Genomic DNA, 23,065 nt, shown 5'->3' on the forward strand with positions numbered 1-23,065 from the left:
ACGAACGAACGCTCCTGTTGCCAGAATCTTCAAATGAGGTTGCTCGCTTGCTTGGACCAGACTGCACTGATCGTTCTGAAGAAAAAGGGAAGAGACGTTTGATTCGCGCTGAAATTATAATTTCACTGACAACATCTAGCAAGAGGAAAGCCACAACCGAATTACAATTGAGTCAAAACAATCCGCACAAAGGAACCGAGGGGCAAATTGCACGTCAACCAACGATCCTCCAAATGGACGACAGAAAAGAATCCAACGCGTGTGCAATACGAATCTCGACATTACAAACAATTCAAAATGAACAACAACAACAACAACATCGCAACGTGTCAAATCATAAAACAAACACGAAGGCCATTTGAAACCTTCAAGAATACGCAGAGGGAGCAGGGAGGGCGCGCTTCTCCCAAAACATTTCCAAATATGGAAGCTGCCCCCTTCATCTGCATCGGAACATTCTTATTTTCCGATGCTACCGTGGCAACAAACGAGACTACGAGGGTCCGATTCTCGAACACGCTTTGATGATTTTGACACGTAAAACGCTGCGCGGGCCCAAATGACTGATTGTCCGACTGGCAAAAATCGCATTCAGCGTATGATTAAAGAAGCCGTTACTGCTTCGACATATTTCCAAAAAAGGCCCCGAGACAAACAGGAAGTGTAAGCGGGTCACGTTGCCCCATTGGTGAACGTCGACCGCGGCGCATTCTTCAGCCAATTTACATCCCTCTGCTATCTGAGCCGCTTATCCTCACGAGGAGCGCCGGAACCTATCCCGGCAATCTTAGGCCGCCCTCAACTGGCCGCCGATCGGTCGCAGGGCGCATATTTGGACGCCCGTCGCCGAGCGGGGACCGAAGCCGCGCTGCCCCCGCCAAAGTCAGGCGTGGGGACCACGACACCATCGGTGATTGAATCCAACTCCGCATGAATTCCAGCAAGCGATTTGTTATCCCAGATGAATCGCAAAGTACGACTTCACCTTCAAAACGTCGTCGGCAAGGCCAACGCCGCGTGGAAACGACCCACACTTCAGAGTTCCCGGATTTGAAAGCTGAAAGCAGATTTGAAAAGTTTGCCGAGTCTGGCTTGAAACCTTTCCATCCAAAGGCGACCGACTCCCGTACTTCTTTAAAGTGCTACGCCAGGACTGCAAACCCCAACATTGTTTTGAAGGCCCGCCCCTTGTCGAGAGTCCTAATCCAGGATCTGGTGCGTCTGCACGTCGGGAAGGACGACCTTGGCACGCGGCGGCGGCGAAAGTGGCCCGCGTGGCGCATCCGTGGCGTGCGGCCTGCTTTTCTTGCTGCTGTTGATGTTGAGACTCTTGGATCGCAGCGCGGGGAACTTCCAGTCGTCCGCCTCGTCCCCGTCGCCGTGGTTGCTGGTGTCGACTCCGGATGGGGAGGGGCGGTCTGGCGCCGGCGGAGCCCGCTCGGCGTCGCACGGCGAGACGAGGATGTCCACGCCGGACAGGGATCGGCTCCTGTCTCGGCTCCGGCCGATGTCCAAAGTCCGGCAGGAGGCCGGTTGGGCGGCGGCTGGAGACGGGAAGTGGACAAAATGGACAAAATGGCCGTTTGAATGTCGCCGTTTCCGGATGGAAAGCGCTCACGTCGACCGTGTTGCCCGGAGGTTCAAATCTTCATCCTGGCTAGAAACCCTAATTTGAGAGTGTAACCTAAACCCCACCCCTGCCATTTTTTTTTAAAGCTTAACCCAGACTTAAAACCTGACTTTGAAACCCACCCCCCAAATTATCTTGACGCAACTCAACTAAGTTGCAACCGTAACCCAGATTTAAAAAAGACCAAGTAAAAATCCTCATCCTGATGAGGACCACTTATCCAAATGAAGAGACCCTAAACCCGGACTTGATTTTGGCCTGTTTTCTGGCCGCGTCTTTTCAGTCATCATTCAGACGCCGTCCGTCTTACCGGCGTCGGCCGCTCGTCTCTCCGGACTGGCGCCTGCCCAGGAGTCGTCGTCGCGGTCCGGCCGGTACCGGTAGAGGCTGCCGCCGTCCGCGCTGCCGGCGCTTCCGTGGCGCCGCAGGGAGACGACGTCGGCGTCGCGCGCCAAAGCGGTTCCTCCGGCGCGGTCGGGGTCCGGCCGCTCCACACCGGCCAGCTTCTCCAGGGCGTTCATCATGCGGGCCGAGAATTCCTCCAGCTGCGCCAGGCGCAGGTCCACGGTCTGGAGGGACGCCTTCATGGAGTGCTCGCGCTCGTTCACCTCCTCCAGCCGCATGGACATGTTCTCCACCCTGAAAAAAAAAAAAAAAAAAACAACCACATTCGGGGTGTTCTCCAGCCTCTGAAAAGCACCGATGTGTTTGTGTTCCTCCATTCCAGATGCACGGATCTGCTTTTCAGACCAAGACCACATCAAAGCAACACCAAGAAGTTCTTTGGGTCTTGGCCTCTTCCAGACGGGTCAACAACAACAATTCTTGTCCTAACGCCGCTGACGGAAACAACACCAAACGTCTTCTTTGCGTGTCGGCCTCGTGACGAGCATCAACCTGGGCGTCACCTTCACGTGGGAACGCGCAACATCTTTTTCATCGCGACGTTCGCCTTCGCGCGTCGGCCCCCCCAAAACGGCGTTCTCGCGCGAGCGTGGTCCGACCTCTCCGAGGTGACTCGGATCCTCTCGTTGTTGGACGACTGCTTCTCGTCGTCCTTTTCTCGGAAATACTCCTCCACGCACTGTTCCTCGAACTCGTGGAGATTCTTGAGCTCGTCGGTGCCCAGCAGAAGCTCTGCGTGCGCAAACACAACGGAAAGGAAACATACGTGACCCACGGACCTCAGCGGTGGTGGTACCTAAAACCACGGCCTTGATTTCTGTTTTTCATCAAGCTGTGCTTCCCGTGGTGCCTCTTTGCCAAGGAACTATCTTGAAGTGAGTTGAGCAGTTTGACCCGCTGATAACTAGATTGGGTTAACTCCATTTGAGTTGATATTATTTTTTTTTGGGACAGGACGTTTAACAAGTGATAAGAGCGCAATCGAGGCTGGTTTCCCGTGGCGGAGAAAATCGAACCCCGGTCCTCGGAACCGGGAGGCAGACATGCTAACCGGTCGTCCGCCGTGCCAGCCGAATAAACACACACGCTCCCCAAAAATCTTCACGCAATTCGATGGCTGTGTGGTTTTAGACCGGCGTCGCTTTAAAAACCCAAACCGTAATCCTCGTTTGTTTGTCTCCAACACGGTTGATGTTGATTGAACATTGGTAAGACATTTTGCCAAACAACTACGGTCAAGTGAATTGAGAAGCTCCACTACAAGCCATTTGCCGCCATCTTGTGGCAGGTGAGCCGTCAAGAACTACAGTGGGCTAACTCCAGTTTTGTTTGGACTATTTTATTTCCTAATCCTCTTTTTACTTCCTTTGCATCGATGAAACTATTCCACAGATGTTTGGACTCCCAGTTTGTTTGTGTTCTATCAGGCCATCTCGTGACCCGAACTTCCTTTTTGGTCATTTTGAAGTTAGACCAAGCGGCGAAAAGAATGGAGGTGAAGCGCGGGCACGGTTGCTGGGTTCCGTTCCAGTTTTTACGTGTCGGGGGGGGGGGTCTGTTATTGCACTCGGCGCTCGTCCCGATTCCCAACACCGTCCAACTCTCACTTCCGGTTTCGAGCCCTCGCGCAAAACACGTGAACGACGGATGTCTGGACTCGGCCCGCGTCGTACTCAAGGTCGGTTTCAAACGCGCGAGGGAGGCCGACGGTCTTACGGAGGCGTCTCTGGGCGTCGTCGCCTTCGTCGCGGCGGCACCGGCAGCAGAGACGCTTGAGAAGGATGAAGACGTGGGGGAAGACGACGAGGGGAGGGGGCAGGACGGGACGGTCGTGGAAGGTCATGATCAGCTGGTAGCGCTGGAACTTCCACACCTGGTTGGAGATGGACTTCACCTCGAAGAAGGTGTTGCTGCGCCGAGAACCGACGTTAGCGCCGCCGTCGGCAGGCTGACAATGTCGTTCGTACTGACTTGAAAACAGCGATGAGCAGGTTGACCAGCAGGATGTTGGCCACCAGCAGGTAGCAGGCCATGATGGCCGGCGTCAGCCAGGCCCCCGGAATGCACGGCGGGAGCTTCTTGCCGTCCTCGTCGTACAGGTTGTCCCCACACGGAGCTGACACACACGACAACCAACGTGACGGACGATCTTGTTCTCCCGTGCCGCGACCGATTACGCCGATGCTTACGATTGATCTCCATGGCGTAAACTGAACGTCAATGAGCGGAGGAAGGAAGAGGAGGAGTCAGTTCAACAGGAAGCGGAAACAGCATCAAAGTTCACAACAAAAACAAAACAGCACGGGGCGCGTCTCGTTTCTGAATGTGGACCTCGCCGGCGGAGGGACGTCGGAAAGAGCGTTTCTCGATGACATGTTTTCACGACGTCGGGCGTCTTTCAAAGTTGACGTCGCTGAGACCAAACGACGACGACGACGGTGACTTTCCGCGTGACGAACGGGGATGACGGCGCGCTCAAGACAAACGACCGCGGCGGTTGCTCTCGACAATGTCGTCGACGCAACGGGCATCGTGACTTGAGCTCGAGGCCCTGGCGGTCCTTACGACCGACCGCTGGCTCTCAAGTCCCCGATGAGCGACGTTCTGGTCTGCGAAACCCAGCAGGAGGTTGGGTTCTCCCGTGTCTCCAGTGGCTCTCCCGGAGCTCGCTTCCATCTTGACGTCAGCCCTCAAAAATGGTCGCGCACGAGCAGGATCGGGAATGCAACTCAAGTTCAACTTTGCAGTGTGAACGTAGGGTACACATTTTGTCGCCGAGCGTCCGGCGCATTTGGGGCAGTATTTAATACCACAGATTGATTACCATTATCCAACCACATACTGCGCGGTAATTGGGCTGCCATGCCGTGAAATGCCTTTGGGTACAAAAATGTTCTGTTGGTTCTACACGGTCGTTTTCATCCAATGCAACACAACACTTGAAACAAATTCAAGAGTGACTCCAAAAATGCGCCGCGGCTTCGACAAATCGCAATCGTCTGACAGTTGCAAAGAGTAACAATGTTGAGTGTACCGATAGCCAATGGGAGACAATTTCACGCCCAGGTAGGAGTGCAGGCGCTTTACGTTCAGCGGAATCCAGCGCCAAAGTTTTTCCTTTCATATCCTGAATTTCCTTTGTAACCAGAGACAACATTTTTCCCAAGGAGGCTTTTGCAACCGGAATTTTTTGGGTTCGTAGAGGTACGACTATTTGATTTCTGTCATGGACATGCGACGTGGAGCTGGACCCAAATGCGGGACTCCGGGGCAAGGGCATGATGTTGAGGGTGATTTTATTCCAGGCAGAAGCAGTCCATAAAAAGGCAGAGATACAAAAAACACGTGGCCCAAAAACACGAAAACCAGGTCGCTTTACTACTAGGCAAAAAAAAAAAGACTTAAACTTGGGTGCGGTGGCACGGCAACGCTGGCCGTGACAACCGGGCAAATATCGAACAAGAAGCTCGTATACTCACTCAGGCTACGGCAGTCTCGAGTACGACGAACTGGCAAATGAGGCTGACCGACTCAATCGATATTTATATGTCTGGCCTAATTAGTGTCTGTATGGCGCAGGTGTGGAGCTCCGCCCAATGGCAGTGGCCTGGCCACGCCCCTGACACAGATAAAGCACGAAGTGGACATTTGCGGCGTGAATGGACATCGGCGAGCAACGCTCGTCTCATTTCCTCCCGAAATTGCGACTTTGGTGACATTTCTGGTGGGAGGAGCCAAGACGAGAAACGAGACGCAGCCATCCGACGTGAAGAAGAAGAAGCCGGAGAAAGGGGAAGTCTTACTATAAATTCTAGTCTTACGGTCTATGGAGTCGGCAAAGACCTCGCCGTAGATCATCCAGTAGGGCATGTAGAAGATGTTGCGGGCCAGGCGCCAGGTGGGCTCCTCGTCCGGGTGCAGGATGGCCTGGCGGGCCACGCCGAAGCTCATCAGGACCACCAACATGATCACCACGAAGTACAACATGTCGATCATCTGCGCGGCACAAACGCGCACGCTAGGTCACGCCGACCCGGATCCGCGATCGCCTGACCGACTGACCATCTTTCCGATCATCATGACGTAGGGTCCCAGGTACTTGTTGACGCCGAAGATGTCCAGGACGCGGATGTACCAGAAGATGATGTCCACGCAGTAGACCACTCGGCCGTAGCCCATGTAGGGCTCGTCGTGCAGCCGCAGCAGCAGACCCAGCACGAAGACGCAGATGGCCGCCAGGTCGGTGATGTTCCAGTAGTCCTCCAGCCACACGTTGATCTTCTGCTTCAGCTTGCCCGGCTCCGACATCAGGATCTGCCCGACGACCGGAAGGAAGAGAGGAAGCACGCCCCCCCCCCCCCCCCCCGTCGGGGGGTAAAAAGGCAACAAAAGAGACCCTTTCGGCTCAATCTGTGTCGTAAATGCGGCGGTGCAAGTTCTGACTTGTGTAACTTTGGGTCCGCGCAGGAGGATCACTGTCAACGTGTACTTTATTTCCTTGTGTGTGCATGCAGTACAATGACGACGCTGATGACGTTCGTGTGCTGTGCTGTGCCGTGTGGTTTTGGTTGCTGCGTTTGAGGCTGGCGCCGACCTGTCGGACCTTCTCCAGGCCCAGCGTGACGATGTAAGAAATGACGATCCACTCCTGGAGCGAGGGCCAGCGTTCCATCTTGACCAGGATGATGTAGTTGTACAACATCAGGTACGCCAGGTACGAGATCTGGGCGGCCACACGCACGTCACACGCAAATTCCCGCGCTAGCGTTCGTTACGACATCTACGACGCCGAGCCCCCGGTCACTCCGGTCCAAGTCTAAGAATATCTGATATTTTGTGTAGTTGTGTATCAAAGGTAAAAAGCTACTACTACCCAACTAGTACCCCCTAGTAGTTCGACTAGTGTGCAAAAAAAAAAAAAATTCACTTGGCAAGAAAGTTACTAGTTCCAATAGTGCATCCAAGTTGAGGATTTCATCACTCTTGTAATACAAGTAACAGTTTTGGCTCGCTGTTAGCACGTAGCATGCACTAGTTTATCAACCTAAAGCGCATACAGTAGTGGAAAAAAGGTCACTCGTAAAAAATATCTCTTCTACTAATGCAGCCTTCTTTTGAACTGGTACTATTCAATGTGAGTAGCAATACTAGCAACTGTATTAGCTCGCTGCTAGCACGTGGTGGCCCTACGAAAGTGCAACAATGTCTTACAGTAATGGGGAAAAACTCACTACTAGTAAGACATAGTGGTTCTACGAGCGTGTCCAAATTGTGAACTCAGTAGTCACACTAGTAATTGTACCACATGTTCTACTCGGGCACACTTGTGAATCTGCAAGAGTGCAGAAATGTAATGCAGCGTTGGGAAAACAACACTCAAATTCCTCGTGCTCACTAGTTAAACCACCAAAATGTCTACCGGGAGTGGAAAAAACATCACTCGTGAGATGTAGTTTTTCAAACGAGCGTGCTGAAGCGTCTTACTGGCGAGGGCTCGTACGCGGACCTGAGGCGGCGGCAACGGGAAGTCTACTTGCCGTGTTGAACCAGAACTTGGTGAAGGGGGCGCTGTAGAACTCGTAAATCTTCCTCCCGATGGGAATGCCCTTCTTCCGGTGCTCCTCCTCGTCTCCTTTCTTGGATGCGACGTCCACGTTGGAGGCGCCGTCCTGCAAGCAAAGTTTAGCGTACAACTGGAAACCGCTAAACGGCACCAAAGAAGTCCCGTTTTCACCAAGTTATTGCTGATTTTGTCCTTGCAGCCTTACGGAGTAACGGCGGCCTTTACTGCCGGAGTACATATCGGTGGCGGCCCGCGGAAATGAAACCCTTCGCAATACGAAAAGACATCAAATGGCCAAGAAAAATGATGTCACTTGTGCCATTTTCATCTGTTGCGCTAACTACTCATTAAAGCCATGGATTGCAATCTTAATCTAACGGTGAAGACGTGGAATTCTTCCTACATTCATATTCCAGCATTTATTTTTCTTTTCTGCTATTGTGTGCATGCAAAATGGCACTTCAGCTCACGGAACCCTCTGGTGTATTGCAACAACATGATGAATCTGGCGGAAGTGAACGGGAAAGACGGATTGGGTGACCTTCGGAAAAGGGTTAGTTTTCACGGAAGAGAGGTGAAAAAAAACAAACAAACAAACCCATCTGCGAATAACTTACGAACGAACGTCTCGAGTAACGAAAAATTCAGGTCACCAAATGCCTCCCGGGAGAAAAAAAATGCTCTCTAATTCTGAAGGAAAACTCAGGATAGGAAAAAGAGAAAAATGGCCGCTGGATTCCCCGAATTCCACCGAACGTAAACATCCCGCATCTTGTTTTTGGGTGGCGCGATAGAGCCGCTCTCCCATTGGCTATCGGCGCAGCATCTTGCTGGCATCCCATTGGCTAGGAGGGAGTTGGCTCTTTTACCCGCGACGCTTTTCCTTTCCCTTGGACACTCGAGCGTCACGGATTCACGCTACCGCACGTTGGCAAAGTGCAACTTTTCCGTTTGTGGTTTTTTTCAGCAGGTTTATTCCTCTTTCTCCGCCAAGAAAATTTAGCGGAATGGAGTTTTTTTTTTTGCGCGCGTTGTTTTCTCTCAGCGGTCAATCAATCGTCCCCCGCGATGACTTTCGCTTCTCGCGCTCGACCTTCTCTGCACGTAATCGCCCAAAGGGAAATGAACCTCGTTTTTTTTTTTTAAAATTCTCGACATCATGTACCTTGAATGGTTACTTTTGGCAGGGGGGCTCGGAGGGGCTCGGAGGGGCTCGGAGGCTTGGAACGGATTAGGCCATTTACACGTTAAATGCGTTTCTACTGACGGAAGATTCAAGTTATGTGGCGACTTTCGCAAGGGATTAATTTCCTAATTTCCGGAGCGGTCAAAGTGTATTTACAAACGACCGAACGACAACAGGAGACGGGACACTAAACTTTCACTTTTGTTTTTTTCATCCTGAGAAAGGATTCTTGACCTTTTGACGGATAACGTCGGCCAATAATCGAAATTGTCATTTGCAGTCAAAGGAATTTGATTTCCGAGAGGAAAGGTTTTGACGGTCACCGACGACATCGTAGAAACGGGAGCCATCTCGCGTCCTACTTTGCCGGACTTGCTGTCGTCGTCTTTGCTCCTGCCGCCGTCGTTCTCCCCGGACGGGTGGAAGGACGTCTCGTCGCCGATGCGGAAGTCCAGCAGGAGGATGGCGGGGGGGAAGACGATCCCGAGAATCACCTGCGGGGGCAGCGCGGCAAATTGCCAAATGTCATCGTAGCGGCCTTTCAGTCCCAAATGGTCTCCAGTTGAAACTTGACAGTCTGCCGCTACCTTGAGGCTGTTGCTCTTGCCCATGCGCAGACATCCCATCCACATGTCGGTGAGCAGCATCTGGCTGCACGTGTGCGCGATGAAATCTCGATGTTTGGCGGCCACGGCCAGCTTGAGGCAGGTGGAGTTGCTCCAGTTCTTCAGCTCGTAGGTCAGCAGCTTCATGGCCACCTGCTCGTCGCGTTTGTACGACTGGTCCAGCAGCTCGTAGGCCAGCTGCCCGAACTCCCTGCCGACGGCAGAGACGCGCCGGGGTGACGACGGTGGGCGTCCCCGAGACCCCCCCACCTCCCCCCTTTCCTCACTTGGAGTTATTCTCCAAGTCCTGGTAGATGTCATCCACCAGCTCGCTCTGGGACGACTCGTGGGCCATGGCCTTGTAGAGCTTGCAGGCCACCAGCGCTTTGGCCATGGCCTCTTCCCCGCGCTGCCACAGGAAGAGCGCCATCTTCTGGCGCTTCATGAGCACGGCCCACACCATCAGCTCGTGGAAGGGGTACTGGAAACGGCTCACCTCGGGGTCGTCCACGTCGATGTCCACCTCCTCCTCCTTCTTCTTGTTCTTCTTGCCCTTCCCCTTGGGACGAGGCTCGTCGTCCTGCAGGCGTCCGGAGAGAATGTCGTCGTTCTTGTCGTCGCGACAACAAGGTAGTTGGAGCTGGCGGAATCGTGACCCTTACCTCCATGCCGAGTAGCTTCAAGGCTTTGGGCTGCAAGACAAAGACAGTGAGGTGGCCTGGATGAAAACAATACGCAGTACGTCCGTCAGTTTTGTTTGCCGGATTTGTTGCTGCTCCGCCTGTGGACCTCGAAACCGTCCACGGCCAAACTCATCAAGCCCGTTTTTCCTGGAAGGTTTCCCCGAGCTTCGTTTGAGATATTCAACCTCCTACATAACCGTCATGATGAACTGACGCCACTAGATGGCAGTTGGCATCCCTGCGGATTTGAGATCAGCACAGCTTTTCAGTAGATGCTTGAGATTAGCTCATTGATGTTGGCTCATCGCATCAATTACGAGGGAGAGAAACCCCAACAGGTCGGCAAGTCACGGAGAAAATGTCAAACGGCGTGTAAAAAAGGCCACCGACCTTCTAGTTGAGCCATTTTCCGGGCCCTGATGAATCGATGGCAACAGAGGACTGATCCGGAACAGTCCAGTTGCCATCGATTCATCACCCGGAGAATGAAATGACCTGAATAAATGAAATTGTTACAGGCAACTCCAGCCAGCGTCGCCTGTGGCGTGTTTCTTAGTGGTCCGGTTTTAGAGCAGAATGGTATTCAAAGGGCTGGCAACATGGAGAACTCCCTGAAATGTGCTCAGGAGCGTTGAAGCTCACCCTCTTCAGGCCGTACAAGTTATTGTAGAGCGTCCTGAAGGTCTTCCTGGTGTAATGGCAGCGATAAGCCCCGCCCATCAGAAACTCCAGAACCAGTCCGATGTCAATCAAGGTGATCTGGTAGTCCGGAGGGAGGTTCCCCTGCGTGAACCGCGAGTCGCGTCATTCACCCCTTTTGTGCGTAGTCCTCAAAACCTCGAAGGTGACGCACCTTCTTGACGTCTCGGACCACGAAGTGCAGCGTGTTGGGCGGTCCCAGCTTCTGCAGAACAGAAAGCGGCGGGTCAACTCTGCAACGGAGGCGGAACCACCGCTGTCGGCGGCGGCGGCCGACCGTGTTGTAGAGTTCCTCCAGACGAGGGATGGTGAGGAACTGATGGATGTTGACCCCGTTCTCGATCAGAAGTTTCACAAAGTCAACGCGGTCCAACACCAACGCGTCCATCATGGCCTGCTCCAGAGAGTTCACCTGGGACATCGTGAGCATTGTCGTCATCGTCTTGGTTTTCATCGTTGTTGTCCTCATCATTTCAAAGTTTATGCAGGTCAACCGGAATTTGGAGCGCTCGGTGCCAACGACGAATATATTCGTCACCAACGTTTTTCAGCTTATCGCTGTCAAAGAGCCTCTCGCCCAGCTCGTCTACAAAATTCCGGTTTGTTCTGACCAAAAGGCGTAGTCGTTCATTTATTCTATTGATACATCGATTTATTAGTATATGAGTATTCCGACCATCCCTTTCTTTGGCCTGTTTTGGACAAAAGTATAATTCAAAGGTAATCAATTGTATGTTTGAGTTCATAATTGTACATTTTTCCCATTTATCCTTCTTTTTTTGGAAAATGTTCACTAAATATTTCAGCAGTTCACCCGTTTTTGGTCCATTTCCCCTAATGTTGGACAATATTTGATTCACATTTTTTAAATTTCAAATTTCACACGTTTTGACCACTACGGTGGGGGGGTGGGGGTGGTTGTACCTTTTTTTTTTTTTTTTTGATGGAAACTGCTTATTGGGAGTATTTTCCCGCTTAGCCACAATTTTTTTTCCAGTTGAAAAAAAAAAAAAAAAAAAAAAGATATCACACAAAAGATTATCATCTCTGTGAATGATTCCGAATTTTGACTATTCAAGGTTGGGCCACTTTAATTAATTTCATTACCTTGTCAACAGTTTTTTTTTTTTTTAAACTACAAATTATTTATTGACAACAAATCAATGTATATTTTTTGGTAAATTTTCACAGACGATTGTGGCTCCTTTTTTGAACCTCCACATTTTTTTCTCTCCATATTTTGACAAGGTTTTCGTCATTCTTTGCGATTTTCCCATTTACAGTAACGCGGCTGCAAAGGACGTCGGCGCTACCCAGCTGAGCAGTTCCAGCTTCCGGGGGTCCGTCTCCTCCGGCGGTTCCGCTTTGCTTTTTCCCGCTTTCCCTTTCTTCGCTCGAGCTTTCCCCTTGGCCGCCGCCCGCTGTGCCGCCGCCGGACTTTTGGGGCGCTCGCTCAGGGTTCCTGGCTACACGAGAACACACACACACACACACACACACACGTCCAGTCCGGACTGAGACTGAGCGGCGTCGAAGGTTCTCTCCGATCGTTGCTCGGCGGGGCCCGAGGGAGGGGTTAAAGGTGAAACCGTGGACGTAGACCGGTGTAGCAAAGCGGCGGGTGCGCGCTCACCGGCCAGCGGTGTCCGTGCACGAAGATCTGACTGCGAGCGATGTCCACGCGATTCCACGCCAGAGCCAAACTCAACTGGTCGCACGCCGACGCGTTGGTGCCTGCGTGCGCGCACGGCCGCCGGTCAATCGCTGTCAAGCGCTCGTCAATAACACTGAAACACTTGCCAATCACTCTTCAATCATTTTCCAGTTCCCGATCCCTCCGCCACGTCAGGCGAGTGCACCTCTGCGACTGCGACAAACCCCTGGCGGAACGTCGACACGGACATTGTCCTTTTGCTCGAACGCAATGTGTCATCACAGAGTCACGGGAAATGACAATCGTTTGTTTTTGACATTCTAGAACGCCGCAGCACCTCAATGCGGCGGAGGCCAGGACTTCGTATCCAAATTTGTGGCTGGAAATGGTGACAAAAGTCTCTCAGTTAGAGAAGGTTCTCCAAAAAGAGGGAAAGTTCAGAACTGTAGCCGAGAGAGGGGCCGCTCGGTCAATTAGACTGGCGGGGCACAGCGCAAAACTTGTGTCAGCAGAAAAGCTGATGGGAGGACAAAGGAGGAAGCTGTCCAAAAAGAGGATTCCTGCACATTTGAAGTTTGCTCTCGATGCGCGACTGGCAAACTATTCCGAGGAGAGATGAAACCAAGGTTGAATTGTTTGAGTGGGACACATCACGTGACCGTGTCAACGCCAGGAAAAATGGCACAACGCAGCAACGTCAAAACCTCGTTTCAAATGTCAAGCGTGGTGGAGGAGCGTCAGAGTTTGGGCGTGCTTTTCTAGCTCAGGGCCTGGACGGCTTGCTAACCTCAATGGAAAAATGCAATTGCACGTTTCATCATCCAAATAGTTTGCAGAAGAACTTGAGGCCATCGGTCCGACGGTTAAAGCTCCAAAGAGGACACAAGGATAATGATCCGAAACAAATAGAAGCTAATCAACACCAGAATGGATTCAGAAGAAGAAAATACAGGTCCTGGAGTGCCGCAGTCCAAAGTCCTGAGCTCAACCCCAGGGAGATGCTGCGGGGTGACCTCAAGAGAATGCTCTGCAGCAGATACCTCTGTAGGAATCCTGCTGAACTGCTGAAGTTTTTCAAATAATCTGGCCTGATGGTTGCGCTCGTGTGATCTGCAACCACAGCAAACGTTTGCTCGAGGTCGTCGCTGACAAAGGGTCAAGCGCCAACCGCTTTTTTTTAATCCCCTTTTCTCTTGGTCCACCGAACGTCGACGTTCGTTTCAATCAAAACATGCCAAGATGTGCTCGCGTGCCAGTCACGTGAAAGATTTCTTCTGATCTCAAAGACGACCGGAGTACATTTTTGCACAAATCGAAGCAATTCCAAAATGGTCGCATCATTTTTCCCACGACTGTGCATTCATTTCACTTTTCATCAGTCCGAGCTGCGCTCGCTAGCCGAGACGAGCGGTTCGCCAATGACTGTTCATCACCGTCAACGTGTTACGATTTTGCCGTGCCGAACTTTGACCTTTGAGCAGCGCTGTGAGGATGGACATCTCGACGTCCTGCTGGCCTTCGCTGCCCATCCGGAACACCGTGATCTGCAAGCACACACAGCAAAGTCCCAATTTGAATTTCCCACTTTGGTTTCCATTCCCTTCTCGCCGGCCACTTTTGGAGTTTTGCACCCCGGTCCCCAGAACTGGGAGGCCGACGTTCTACGGCTGCACCACCGTCGTGCTGCCTAAATGAACCCGATTTAGGAAAATACAGCAAAGCTAAGACAAGGAGTAAGTCCGTTTGAACTGATTCCATGTTTAAGTCCCTCAACTTGAATCCAGCCATTTACTGCCGCCGACAAATACTGCCTATTCAGCAAGAACCTTTTTCAGGGCGTGGAAGAGGGTCTCGCCGAGCTTCGCCAGTAGATAGCGCCATTGCAACGGTTTGATTTTGAAATGGACGGAAATCCCCAAACGCGCCCACTGAGGACGTGGGCCACCCACCAGAGCTTTCTTCTTCATGCACTCCATGACCATGAGGAAGATCTGCTGCGCTTGGCTGCGGCCGTAGTTGAACGTCTTCTGAATGGTCACCAGGAGTTGGTCCTTCACGCCCTCGCTCACCGACCTCAAAGGAAGAAAAGCGTCACGATTCCTGGACGTTCCGCTCAACAACCGCAAAACCCCTCCGAAAGTTTACATTGGCCACAAAACACAAAATGATTCATTTCTGGCCGCTCTGAACTTGGGACCCGCAGTGACGGTGCACCGGAACGGTACCGAGGCATCACATTCAAATCACGGAAGGCAACGCTGCCACTTATTTACAAACACAGTCAGTCAATCCTTCTTTGCTAATCAAGTACCGTGCAGTGTGGAACCTCAATGAAACGGAGTCCCATTTAACGGACAAACGTGATGTCCTGCGTTGTTCATCAGCCAAAAATGGAGGAGACGAGCAAAGTGACAACGCCGATTCACGCTGACCCCCCCCCCCCGGATCGGGACGGACAAAGACCGCCGACCCACCCGTCGTCCTGGCAATATCGGTGCGCGAATGAGATGATGTCCGAGGCTCGGCCGCTTCCGTCGCACAGCACCACGGGAACGGGGGGGTCCTCCCTCAAGCTCTCCAGGACGATGGAGACCACGTTGGGGCCCCCCTCCAGGATCAGACACACCACGGGGACGCCTTGACCCAGACCTGCGCACACCGCCCACGCCGGTTTTTTGTCAGTCCGGAAAAAAAATCCTCGCGATCGGACGCGGCGACGCCTCAGGGAGTCTCGATCCAGTCCCGTCTGGGAATGCGACTAACGCAAATTTTCATCATCCACAGTGACTCCCATTTATTTTTTTTTATTTTTATTTTTTAAAAAGACAATGCTTTCACATTTCTGTCTCAAAAACAGGACCATGTCAAATTCTCGGCGCAGAAAATACGCAAATGACTCCAGTGCTGGTTTGTTCCCTCAAATTGGAAAGATCCCCAAAAAACAAAGAGTGGTACCGCCACTTACAAGCTCGATCGCCACACAAAACGAGAAACAGGATGTGGGGGGGGCAGCGTCTGGTTTTTGCCTTTCGTATCCTGAATTTTCCTTTGTAACTAGAGGAAGCGTTTCGTGACCGCAGACGTTTGTAAGAAGAGGTACCACCGTACTGGATTTGTAATATTTACCGTGGACGGGATGAAATCCAAAAGTTTTGGACAAGTTTATCTTAAGCGAGGCCCTAAACGACACGCCGGATGAACGTGATTGGTTGGATGAATGAATGATGCCGAACGTCCTGTCCCGGCAGCGACGAGGCGGCTCACGCGTGTTGATCTTCTGCAGCGCCACGTGCTTCTCCAGCTGCCTCCGCAGTCGGACCTCGGCGCCGTACTTGCCGCTCGTGCCGTTGTCGGCCAGGATGAAATGCGAGTGGCTGCTGTTGACCACCGCCAACTTGCTCAGCGGGTTGCCCATCGACTGGTACGGCCGCGCCACCTTCACGGCCGCCAACAAACCAAGGTTTGAACAAAGACTACTGAAAAATTGGATACGCATATGACTGATAAACAAACTCTCCATGAGAAATGTGAATTTGATGGAAGAAAAAGGCATAAAGCGCTAAAAATGAGCCGACGCTTGGAATGTTGTCGCCCTCACGTCTCTGCCGAGGAGGTCGTCCTTGTTCTCGATGATGCCCCACGGCGCGATGCCCACGGCGCACACTTTGCCGCGAGACTTGGACGAGTGCTCCTTGAGGGCGTCGCCCACGTGGCGGATGGCACCTGCAAAAAAAAAAAAAAAAACCAAAAATCAACCAAACCACAACCGTCGCACAAAACACTCAGTTGGCGGTAGCGAGCGACGAACGTTGGCAACGTGAGGGACCGGAACCGAGCCCGTCTTGCTCCCGGTGAAGAGCCAGCACGGCAAAAACTATTCTGAAGTACTGAAATAAGGAATATCTTAATTGATACTTGACACACACACAAAAAAAATGCGTCTTTTGGACAAAAATGTTCAAAGATGTCTAAAAACGTGTTGATTCTCACTGTGGTCCGAAAGCAAAAAGCGTGAGTCAACTTTCAAAAGTGGAACATTGGAGCAGATTCGCAGTGGGGGGAGGATGGGGTGACCCAAGATCTCATCCCCGACCCGAAGTGGCATTCGACTTAGTTTGGGGGTGCTGATTTTCATCCCAAAGGCTTCATACTGATTGCAAACAGTTCCAGTCAGAGATCCAGTAAATCCACCAGAAGCGCATCGTCTGCAAAAAGCAAGGACGTGATGCCATCACCCAAGCGGACCACCTCAAGACCTCGGCTGCACCTAGAAACGTTGTCCACGAAGGTCATGAACGGAAGTGACGACAAAGGGCAGCCTCGGCCGAGTCCAACCCTCAGCGGAGATGACACGAATCAGACAAACTACGGCGACGCGGGCCAAACTCTGACACTGATTGTCCAGAGACCCAACGGTGGGGTCCAGTACGATCGGTCTCCACGGGATTCCCCGAGGGACACGGACAAACGCCTTCTTCAAGTCCGCAAAACACATGAACACTTGAGGATCCTGCCGAGGGTGCAGAGGTGGTCCGCTGACAAAAACCACAAAGAAGCCCCTCCTGGATCTGAGAGTCGACCCTCCTCTCCAGCGCTCCCGAATCGAGCTTACCGAGGAGGCTGAGGAGTGCGATTCCCCCTCTAGTGCGTGTTGTTCCAAAACACAATATCATCTATAATACCTGGATATCCAAAATACAGCGAACAAGCACATTTTGAGGGCTGAAGCCCAAACCTGCGTGTGCGAGACTTTTGAAAAGTTCCCAAGTCTATTCCAAAGTGGGCGTGAGCGTACCGGTGCTGACCCCGCCCGTGAAAAGTTCCCAAGTCCCCGTTTGCCAATTCCAAAGTGGGCGTGAGCGTACCGGTGCTGACGCCGCCCGTGAAAAGTTCCCAAGTCCCCGTTTGCCAATTCCAAAGTGGGCGTGAGCGTACCGGTGCTGACCCCGCCCGTGAAAAGTTCCCAAGTCCCCGTTTGCCAATTCCAAAGTGGGCGTGAGCGTACCGGTGCTGACCCCGCCCGTGAAAAGTTCCCAAGTCCCCGTTTGCCAATTCCAAAGTGGGCGTGAGCCTACCGGTGCTGACGCCGCCCGTGAAAAGTTCCCAAGTCCCCGTTTGCCAATTCCAAAGTGGGCGTGAGCCTACCGGTGCTGACGCCGCCCGTGAAAAGTTCCCAAGTCCCCGTTTGCCAATTCCAAAGTGGGCGTGAGCGTACCGGTGCTGACGCCGCCCGTGAAAAGTTCCCAAGTCCCCGTTTGCCAATTCCAAAGTGGGCGTGAGCGTACCGGTGCTGACGCCGCCCGTGAAAAGTTCCCAAGTCCCCGTTTGCCAATTCCAAAGTGGGCGTGAGCGTACCGGTGCTGACCCCGCCCGTGAAAAGTTCCCAAGTCCCCGTTTGCCAATTCCAAAGTGGGCGTGAGCCTACCGGTGCTGACGCCGCCCGTGAAAAGTTCCCAAGTCCCCGTTTGCCAATTCCAAAGTGGGCGTGAGCGTACCGGTGCTGACGCCGCCCGTGAAAAGTTCCCAAGTCCCCGTTTGCCAATTCCAAAGTGGGCGTGAGCGTACCGGTGCTGACCCCGCCCGTGAAAAGTTCCCAAGTCCCCGTTTGCCAATTCCAAAGTGGGCGTGAGCGTACCGGTGCTGACCCCGCCCGTGAAAAGTTCCCAAGTCCCCGTTTGCCAATTCCAAAGTTGGCGTGAGCGTACCGGTGCTGACCCCGCCCGTGAAAAGTTCCCAAGTCCCCGTTTGCCAATTCCAAAGTGGGCGTGAGCGTACCGGTGCTGACCCCGCCCGTGAAAAGTTCCCAAGTCCCCGTTTGCCAATTCCAAAGTGGGCGTGAGCCTACCGGTGCTGACGCCGCCCGTGAAAAGTTCCCAAGTCCCCGTTTGCCAATTCCAAAGTGGGCGTGAGCGTACCGGTGCTGACCCCGCCCGTGAAAAGTTCCCAAGTCCCCGTTTGCCATTCCAAAGTGGGCGTGAGCGTACCGTGCTGACGCCGCCCGTGAAAAGTTCCCAAGTCCCCGTTTGCCAATTCCAAAGTGGGCGTGAGCGTACCGGTGCTGACCCCGCCCGTGAAAAGTTCCCAAGTCCCCGTTTGCCAATTCCAAAGTGGGCGTGAGGGTACCGGTGCTGACGCCGCCCGTGAAAAGTTCCCAGTCCCCGTTTGCCAATTCCAAAGTGGGCGTGAGCGTACCGGTGCTGACCCCCCCCGCCGTGAAAAGTTCCCAAGTCCCCGTTTGCCAATTCCAAAGTGGGCGTGAGGGTACCGGTGCTGACGCCGCCCGTGAAAAGTTCCCAAGTCCCCGTTTGCCAATTCCAAAGTGGGCGTGAGCGTACCGGTGCTGACGCCGCCCGTGAAAAGTTCCCAAGTCCCCGTTTGCCAATTCCAAAGTGGGCGTGAGCGTACCGGTGCTGACGCCGCCCGTGAAAAGTTCCCAAGTCCCCGTTTGCCAATTCCAAAGTGGGCGTGAGCCTACCGGTGCTGACCCCGCCCGTGAAAAGTTCCCAAGTCCCCTTTGCCAATTCCAAAGTGGGCGTGAGCGTACCGGTGCTGACGCCGCCCGTGAAAAGTTCCCAAGTCCCCGTTTGCCAGTTCCAAAGTGGGCGTGAGCGTACCGGTGCTGACCCCGCCCGTGAAAAGTTCCCAAGTCCCCGTTTGCCAATTCCAAAGTGGGCGTGAGCGTACCGGTGCTGACGCCGCCCGTGAAAAGTTCCCAAGTCCCCGTTTGCCAATTCCAAAGTGGGCGTGAGCGTACCGGTGCTGACCCCGCCCGTGAAAAGTTCCCAAGTCCCCGTTTGCCAATTCCAAAGTGGGCGTGAGCCTACCGGTGCTGACCCCGCCCGTGAAAAGTTCCCAAGTCCCCGTTTGCCAATTCCAAAGTGGGCGTGAGCGTACCGGTGCTGACGCCGCCCGTGAAAAGTTCCCAAGTCCCCGTTTGCCAATTCCAAAGTGGGCGTGAGCGTACCGGTGCTGACCCCGCCCGTGAAAAGTTCCCAAGTCCCCGTTTGCCAATTCCAAAGTGGGCGTGAGCGTACCGGTGCTGACCCCGCCCGTGAAAAGTTCCCAAGTCCCCGTTTGCCAATTCCAAAGTGGGCGTGAGCGTACCGGTGCTGACCCCGCCCGTGAAAAGTTCCCAAGTCCCCGTTTGCCAATTCCAAAGTTGGCGTGAGCGTACCGGTGCTGACCCCGCCCGTGAAAAGTTCCCAAGTCCCCGTTTGCCAATTCCAAAGTGGGCGTGAGCGTACCGGTGCTGACCCCGCCCGTGAAAAGTTCCCAAGTCCCCGTTTGCCAATTCCAAAGTGGGCGTGAGGGTACCGGTGCTGACGCCGCCCGTGAAAAGTTCCCAAGTCCCCGTTTGCCAATTCCAAAGTGGGCGTGAGCGTACCGGTGCTGACGCCGCCCGTGAAAAGTTCCCAAGTCCCCGTTTGCCAATTCCAAAGTTGGCGTGAGCGTACCGGTGCTGACCCCGCCCGTGAAAAGTTCCCAAGTCCCCGTTTGCCAATTCCAAAGTGGGCGTGAGCGTACCGGTGCTGACCCCGCCCGTGAAAAGTTCCCAAGTCCCCGTTTGCCAATTCCAAAGTGGGCGTGAGCCTACCGGTGCTGACCCCGCCCGTGAAAAGTTCCCAAGTCCCCGTTTGCCAATTCCAAAGTGGGCGTGAGCGTACCGGTGCTGACGCCGCCCGTGAAAAGTTCCCAAGTCCCCGTTTGCCAATTCCAAAGTGGGCGTGAGCGTACCGGTGCTGACGCCGCCCGTGAAAAGTTCCCAAGTCCCCGTTTGCCAATTCCAAAGTTGGCGTGAGCGTACCGGTGCTGACCCCGCCCGTGAAAAGTTCCCAAGTCCCCGTTTGCCAATTCCAAAGTGGGCGTGAGCGTACCGGTGCTGACCCCGCCCGTGAAAAGTTCCCAAGTCCCCGTTTGCCAATTCCAAAGTGGGCGTGAGGGTACCGGTGCTGACGCCGCCCGTGAAAAGTTCCCAAGTCCCCGTTTGCCAATTCCAAAGTTGGCGTGAGCGTACCGGTGCTGACCCCGCCCGTGAAAAGTTCCCAAGTCCCCGTTTGCCAATTCCAAAGTGGGCGTGAGCGTACCGGTGCTGACGCCGCCCGTGAAAAGTTCCCAAGTCCCCGTTTGCCAATTCCAAAGTGGGCGTGAGCCTACCGGTGCTGACCCCGCCCGTGAAAAGTTCCCCCAAGTCCCCGTTTGCCAATTCCAAAGTGGGCGTGAGCGTACCGGTGCTGACGCCGCCCGTGAAAAGTTCCCAAGTCCCCGTTTGCCAGTTCCAAAGTGGGCGTGAGCGTACCGGTGCTGACCCCGCCCGTGAAAAGTTCCCAAGTCCCCGTTTGCCAATTCCAAAGTGGGCGTGAGCGTACCGGTGCTGACGCCGCCCGTGAAAAGTTCCCAAGTCCCCGTTTGCCAATTCCAAAGTGGCGTGAGCGTACCGGTGCTGACCCCGCCCGTGAAAAGTTCCCAAGTCCCCGTTTGCCAATTCCAAAGTGGGCGTGAGCGTACCGGTGCTGACGCCGCCCGTGAAAAGTTCCCAAGTCCCCGTTTGCCAATTCCAAAGTGGGCGTGAGCGTACCGGTGCTGACCCCGCCCGTGAAAAGTTCCCAAGTCCCCGTTTGCCAATTCCAAAGTGGGCGTGAGCGTACCGGTGCTGACCCCGCCCGTGAAAAGTTCCCAAGTCCCCGTTTGCCAATTCCAAAGTGGGCGTGAGCCTACCGGTGCTGACGCCGCCCGTGAAAAGTTCCCAAGTCCCCGTTTGCCAATTCCAAAGTGGGCGTGAGCCTACCGGTGCTGACCCCGCCCGTGAAAAGTTCCCAAGTCCCCGTTTGCCAATTCCAAAGTGGGCGTGAGCCTACCGGTGCTGACGCCGCCCGTGAAAAGTTCCCAAGTCCCCGTTTGCCAATTCCAAAGTGGGCGTGAGCCTACCGGTGCTGACGCCGCCCGTGAAAAGTTCCAAGTCCCCGTTTGCCAATTCCAAAGTGGGCGTGAGCGTACCGGTGCTGACCCCGCCCGTGAAAAGTTCCCAAGTCCCCGTTTGCCAATTCCAAAGTGGGCGTGAGCGTACCGGTGCTGACGCCGCCCGTGAAAAGTTCCCAAGTCCCCGTTTGCCAATTCCAAAGTGGGCGTGAGCGTACCGGTGCTGACCCCGCCCGTGAAAAGTTCCCAAGTCCCCGTTTGCCAATTCCAAAGTGGGCGTGAGGGTACCGGTGCTGACGCCGCCCGTGAAAAGTTCCCAAGTCCCCATTTGCCAATTCCAAAGTGGGCGTGAGCGTACCGGTGCTGACCCCGCCCGTGAAAAGTTCCCAAGTCCCCGTTTGCCAATTCCAAAGTGGGCGTGAGCGTACCGGTGCTGACGCCGCCCGTGAAAAGTTCCCAAGTCCCCGTTTGCCAATTCCAAAGTGGGCGTGAGCGTACCGGTGCTGACGCCGCCCGTGAAAAGTTCCCAAGTCCCCGTTTGCCAATTCCAAAGTGGGCGTGAGCGTACCGGTGCTGACGCCGCCCGTGTGAAAAGTTCCCAAGTCCCCGTTTGCCAATTCCAAAGTGGGCGTGAGCGTACCGGTGCTGACGCCGCCCGTGAAAAGTTCCCAAGTCCCCGTTTGCCAATTCCAAAGTGGGCGTGAGCGTACCGGTGCTGACGCCGCCCGTGAAAAGTTCCCAAGTCCCCGTTTGCCAATTCCAAAGTGGGCGTGAGCGTACCGGTGCTGACGCCGCCCGTGAAAAGTTCCCAAGTCCCCGTTTGCCAATTCCAAAGTGGGCGTGAGCGTACCGGTGCTGACGCCGCCCGTGAAAAGTTCCCAAGTCCCCGTTTGCCAATTCCAAAGTGGGCGTGAGCGTACCGGTGCTGACCCCGCCCGTGAAAAGTTCCCAAGTCCCCGTTTGCCAATTCCAAAGTGGGCGTGAGCGTACCGGTGCTGACCGCCCGTGTGAAAAGTTCCCAAGTCCCCGTTTGCCAATTCCAAAGTGGGCGTGAGCCTACCGGTGCTGACGCCGCCCGTGAAAAGTTCCCAAGTCCCCGTTTGCCAATTCCAAAGTGGGCGTGAGCGTACCGGTGCTGACGCCGCCCGTGAAAAGTTCCCAAGTCCCCGTTTGCCAATTCCAAAGTGGGCGTGAGCGTACCGGTGCTGACGCCGCCCGTGAAAAGTTCCCAAGTCCCCGTTTGCCAATTCCAAAGTGGGCGTGAGCGTACCGGTGCTGACCCCGCCCGTGAAAAGTTCCCAAGTCCCCGTTTGCCAATTCCAAAGTGGGCGTGAGCGTACCGGTGCTGACCCCGCCCGTGAAAAGTTCCCAAGTCCCCGTTTGCCAATTCCAAAGTTGGCGTGAGCGTACCGGTGCTGACCCCGCCCGTGAAAAGTTCCCAAGTCCCCGTTTGCCAATTCCAAAGTGGGCGTGAGCGTACCGGTGCTGACCCCGCCCGTGAAAAGTTCCCAAGTCCCCGTTTGCCAATTCCAAAGTGGGCGTGAGCCTACCGGTGCTGACCGCCGCCCGTGAAAAGTTCCCAAGTCCCCGTTTGCCAATTCCAAAGTGGGCGTGAGCGTACCGGTGCTGACCCCGCCCGTGAAAAGTTCCCAAGTCCCCGTTTGCCAATTCCAAAGTGGGCGTGAGCGTACCGGTGCTGACGCCGCCCGTGAAAAGTTCCCAAG

At 54.1% G+C, this 23,065-nt stretch overlaps 1 protein-coding gene across 8 annotated transcripts in view; it reads right to left on the bottom strand.

The window, feature by feature from the left end:
• Window positions 1-8: 8 nt before the first annotated feature.
• The window catches only part of LOC133497534 (transient receptor potential cation channel subfamily M member 1-like), a 31,484-nt gene continuing 8,427 nt past the window's right edge, over window positions 9-23,065 (bottom strand). For 2 of the 8 annotated variants that reach the window (XM_061813486.1, XM_061813491.1), the window contains 23 exons: window positions 16,024-16,148; window positions 15,690-15,861; window positions 14,900-15,074; window positions 14,375-14,498; window positions 13,897-13,969; window positions 12,405-12,505; window positions 12,085-12,237; window positions 11,049-11,183; window positions 10,926-10,976; window positions 10,715-10,855; window positions 10,052-10,081; window positions 9,677-9,969; window positions 9,372-9,600; window positions 9,147-9,278; window positions 7,573-7,704; window positions 6,630-6,758; window positions 6,098-6,349; window positions 5,857-6,031; window positions 4,007-4,245; window positions 3,752-3,945; window positions 2,635-2,767; window positions 1,941-2,269; window positions 9-1,544 (listed from right to left, as the gene is read on the bottom strand). In XM_061813486.1, coding sequence (XP_061669470.1) covers window positions 953-1,544; window positions 1,941-2,269; window positions 2,635-2,767; window positions 3,752-3,945; window positions 4,007-4,245; window positions 5,857-6,031; window positions 6,098-6,349; window positions 6,630-6,758; window positions 7,573-7,704; window positions 9,147-9,278; window positions 9,372-9,600; window positions 9,677-9,969; window positions 10,052-10,081; window positions 10,715-10,855; window positions 10,926-10,976; window positions 11,049-11,183; window positions 12,085-12,237; window positions 12,405-12,505; window positions 13,897-13,969; window positions 14,375-14,498; window positions 14,900-15,074; window positions 15,690-15,861; window positions 16,024-16,148 — 4,109 coding nt within the window. In that variant the 3' untranslated portion in view covers window positions 9-952. Of the gene's footprint in view, window positions 1,545-1,940; window positions 2,270-2,634; window positions 2,768-3,745; window positions 3,946-4,006; window positions 4,246-5,838; window positions 6,032-6,097; window positions 6,350-6,629; window positions 6,759-7,572; window positions 7,705-9,146; window positions 9,279-9,371; window positions 9,601-9,676; window positions 9,970-10,051; window positions 10,082-10,714; window positions 10,856-10,925; window positions 10,977-11,048; window positions 11,184-12,084; window positions 12,238-12,404; window positions 12,506-13,896; window positions 13,970-14,374; window positions 14,499-14,899; window positions 15,075-15,689; window positions 15,862-16,023; window positions 16,149-23,065 lie in introns of those variants that run through there. The other 6 variants (XM_061813489.1, XM_061813488.1, XM_061813490.1 and 3 more) reach the window with 6 other exon arrangements.

The sequence above is a fragment of the Syngnathoides biaculeatus genome, chromosome 3 (assembly GCF_019802595.1).
Source record: "Syngnathoides biaculeatus isolate LvHL_M chromosome 3, ASM1980259v1, whole genome shotgun sequence".
Classification (NCBI taxonomy): Eukaryota; Metazoa; Chordata; class Actinopteri; order Syngnathiformes; family Syngnathidae; genus Syngnathoides; species Syngnathoides biaculeatus.